The sequence below is a fragment of the Oncorhynchus clarkii genome, chromosome 5 (genome assembly GCF_045791955.1).
Source record: "Oncorhynchus clarkii lewisi isolate Uvic-CL-2024 chromosome 5, UVic_Ocla_1.0, whole genome shotgun sequence".
NCBI lineage: Eukaryota > Metazoa > Chordata > Actinopteri > Salmoniformes > Salmonidae > Oncorhynchus > Oncorhynchus clarkii.
In genome coordinates, this window is record NC_092151.1 from 33,637,451 (window position 1) to 33,641,079 (window position 3,629).

The window sequence follows — 3,629 nt, forward strand, 5'->3', positions numbered from 1 at the left end:
AGACGGCAGATTTTTTGTTCTTGAAATAGACATATACTCCAGTTGAGAAGTTTGAGACTCAGGTTTACCTTTTTATTTTATTTCCTGGCCTGATTATGGGCCAAGGTGTGTAATTACAGTTGTCTGTGTGTCTGGGAATAGACTGAGTCCTCCACCAGGTGTGATTGGCAAGAGGACCAGTTGTTCTCCAGAGTAGATCCTCAGACCTTTTAGAAAACGACCTCCAGCTCCCCAGGGGACTAGATGAACAATGACAGCTTAACTCAAATATTACTCAACAGACAGGTGCACACTGTAAACTTATAAAGCAAACAAAATACACATAAATACTTCTGAGCCGCAAATCAGCGGATAGCTTATTTTGTAGCCGTCTCGACAGGAATAGAAATTATTCATATTTTTTTAAACCACAGCTGCAAATAATGGGTTGTTCAACAGCAAAGAAAAATCATGGAAATGGCTGGGCTGAAACTTCACTGTGAAATGTCTGGGCGGTCACAGCCCTGTCCACTTGTCACCTTCATTAGATGTAATGTTCCGTAAGCTCCACAGCCCATTTCCACATCGCCAGCCTCCAGCAGAGTGACAGGGTTCCACTGCTCATTGTGTCACACGCCAAGTCAGAGTCCCAAGTTTCCGTGGCAACGGTCAGAGGGGTGCTGCAGACGCGAAGTGTTTCAACCCCCCTCAATCTGGACTAGCACAATTGGCTAATCAAAGGGTTAAAGTGGCCGGTGCGTTAACAGCAACCTAGGTCATAGCTGGATGAACACTGTCCCAGGGCAGCTGAGAACCAGTCAGAAAGAGTATAGAGATCTTGTAAAAGAAAAGAAAACATAAATATTCAGTGGGATAGAAATCATGAAAGTCATTCTTGCTCCTATATTAGATTGTCAATGGGCTCGTGGAGGCATACTGTAGACATTTAGAGAGTGCCACTGTAGGATCAGAACAGACAGTAATGGAGAAGCTGTAGTGTTGTAGGGCCTGATTCCTCTGCTAGTTCGCAATGGGCTGGTTAAACATACATCTTCTAGTGAATGGTGGGAACGTCTCCAAGCCAAGCTCCAGGCAATGGTCGGGGACACGTGTATTCATTCTGAGGGGAAAATAAAGATGACAAAGTTAAAACAAGCGGTGAGTGTGGTACATTGGTGGTGGTTACAACAAAGTAATTACAGTTCCTGATTAATCTGATCATGGCACAATGGAGCCATGACAATGCAAGCAAAGCAAATTAGGGTAAGCAATTAAGCAGACAATGAAATGCCACCGCTTTGACGGTTTAGAGGTTTGAAATGGAGTGGCTTCGCCTAATGATAGAGACAGAGCGAAGAGACTCCACAAAATTAAAATAGTGACTCGTCATCCATGTTCATTTTCAGAAATGTTAATTAAAGTTTTGCCAATTAAATCAAATTGTTCCATTGTGTTCAATTGACCTTGCTTACATTAACACTTTATCTTAAACAAATTAAAACATCCTGTCTGAATACTAATGGTAATGTGTATTGTGCGCAACGATCGTTATCTCAATTACCCTCTAGTTGGACAAAGGCCTTAATCTAAAGAATCTCTGTGGTGCAGACCTATTAGGCTACATTATGTTTCCCTCTTTGAAAAACCTCAGTAATTACATGACAAATCGGGGCTAGCAGTTTTCCTCTCTGCAGATATGGGAATGCATTAACCCATGTTGCTCCTCCACAGCACTTGGGTTAAAAGTCCATTAACCTGGTTACATTTTTTTTTTAAAACAAGCTCCACACCAGCTTGTTAGAATCTTCACACTTTAACTCCAGAGTCACAAGCTGTGAATGAATCTTAAACCCGAATAACGACAGGAGGAGACTCAGTCTCTGCCTTACCAAGGTTGCCTCTTGGCATTAACCTTTTAAGAAGCCTATTTTGGGGCTTGGCTCGAGGTAAATCCAATCTTAATAACGGAGATGCTTTGGATTTTGCCATCCTAAGCTATTTCTGGAGTTCTCAGAATCCGCCTGGAATTATAAATGTGAGGCTTTCTGCTGCCACAGCTTAGATAACTATGTGTCAGTGACAGATGCCCTCTTCCTCTGACGGGCTGTAAAGCTACATATACAGTAGGATGCCCTGAGACTCATTTGGATTCAGCCTGCTATCAAACATGCAGACACAACTCACTCATCTCTCTCTAAACATTATCTGATCGAAATTTGTTGCGTCTACACATGGAAATACAATCTGTCTCTTATCTGCTCACATTGTCCATTGTGACCAGATTCCCTGTATGCAAATTAATCTAACATGCCTTATATGACACAACCACTGGGCACACGCTGGTTGAGTCAACGTTGTTTCCACGCCATTTCAATGAAAGTACGCTGAACCAATGTGGAATAGACATTGAACTCATGTCTGTGCCAGTGGGAAGCTGTATAAATCGATAGAAAACACCACACTTTTATAGTCAATAGTTTTATACTCTCATAATTTCAGCCTACTTTTGTTATCCAACGTTTTAAGAATGGGCTTAATAGGCTACAGTCCCTATAGACGGGTGGGCTGATAATGTCACGAAAATGATGTGTGTGCATCAATGTTGCCCTAAGCCACACGTTGTTATGCTTCTGAACAGTCAGATAGTAGCAACAATGACAAGAAGCTGCCATGTGAGGAATCGTAGGTGGCTCATTACAGCTCATTGTATCTTGTTAACAGTTGTTGTATCTTGTTGATACCATGTCTTGTTTTGAGGTGTTTTGACTGATTTCATGTCAATGCTAATTTGGCAAAAAAAATGCTAGCTAGCTAACCAACAAATGTAACAATGTATTTGAGAGACAATGAGTGTTCAGGGAAACTCTCTGATCGCTAAAAAAGACACCAAACAAACGAGCTGAGTATCTGGATGTGTGTACAAAGTACAATTAATGCACAGTATAAATAAAGAGCACACTTAAGTTACAGAGTAGGCTACAAATCCGACTGGGATATTATTTTTTTTTTACGGTCATCCAACTCGGAATTCTAAGTCGGACACTCGGGCCTCTTTTTTAGATTGATGCCGTGTTCAACACAACTGGGAGCTCAGAACTCGGAAATCTCAGACTTCCAACCTCATTGCGTTCAAAACAACTGGGAACTCTGGAAAAAAAACAAGCTCCCACTGGGAAAATGTATTTGAACGGTCATCCAATTCCAACTCGGGAATTCAGGCCTCATTCCAGAGCTCCGAGTTACGTCATGATTTTACCTTGTATTTTTCCAAGTTCCCGGTTGTTTTGAACGCGGCAATAGCTATGAAATTAGGCCTACATACTACACCTAGCCATACACTTGTCATGCATTGCACCCTTCTGCTGTGACTCCATCATAGTCTGTCCCATGCATCCCCAATACATTTGTAGTTCAGTTGAAATTCTGATATTACAGTCCTTGGTCTTTCTGTACAATGTTTTCAAATGTTTGATTTTGCGCTGGGATTGGATGTGGGAACAGGAGAACCAGTTCTCTCTCTCATCCAGAACAATATTTTTTTATATATATATCTTTATTTCTATCTGCCAATTTTAGCTGTATGCGGCATTGGACTGTGGATTCCGAACACAGTGCACAGGCACTTGGTTTCTAACGAAGACCAAGATCTT

At 41.5% G+C, this 3,629-nt stretch overlaps 1 protein-coding gene across 1 annotated transcript in view; it reads right to left on the reverse strand.

The window, feature by feature from the left end:
- Positions 1–1,033: 1,033 nt before the first annotated feature.
- LOC139409961 (leucine rich repeat transmembrane neuronal 4 like 1) overlaps positions 1,034–3,629 on the reverse strand; it is a 67,411-nt gene continuing 64,815 nt past the window's right edge. The window contains exon 3 of the mRNA XM_071155374.1: positions 1,034–1,099. Within this exon, the coding sequence (XP_071011475.1) occupies positions 1,034–1,099 (66 nt within the window). The remainder of the gene's footprint in view (positions 1,100–3,629) is intronic.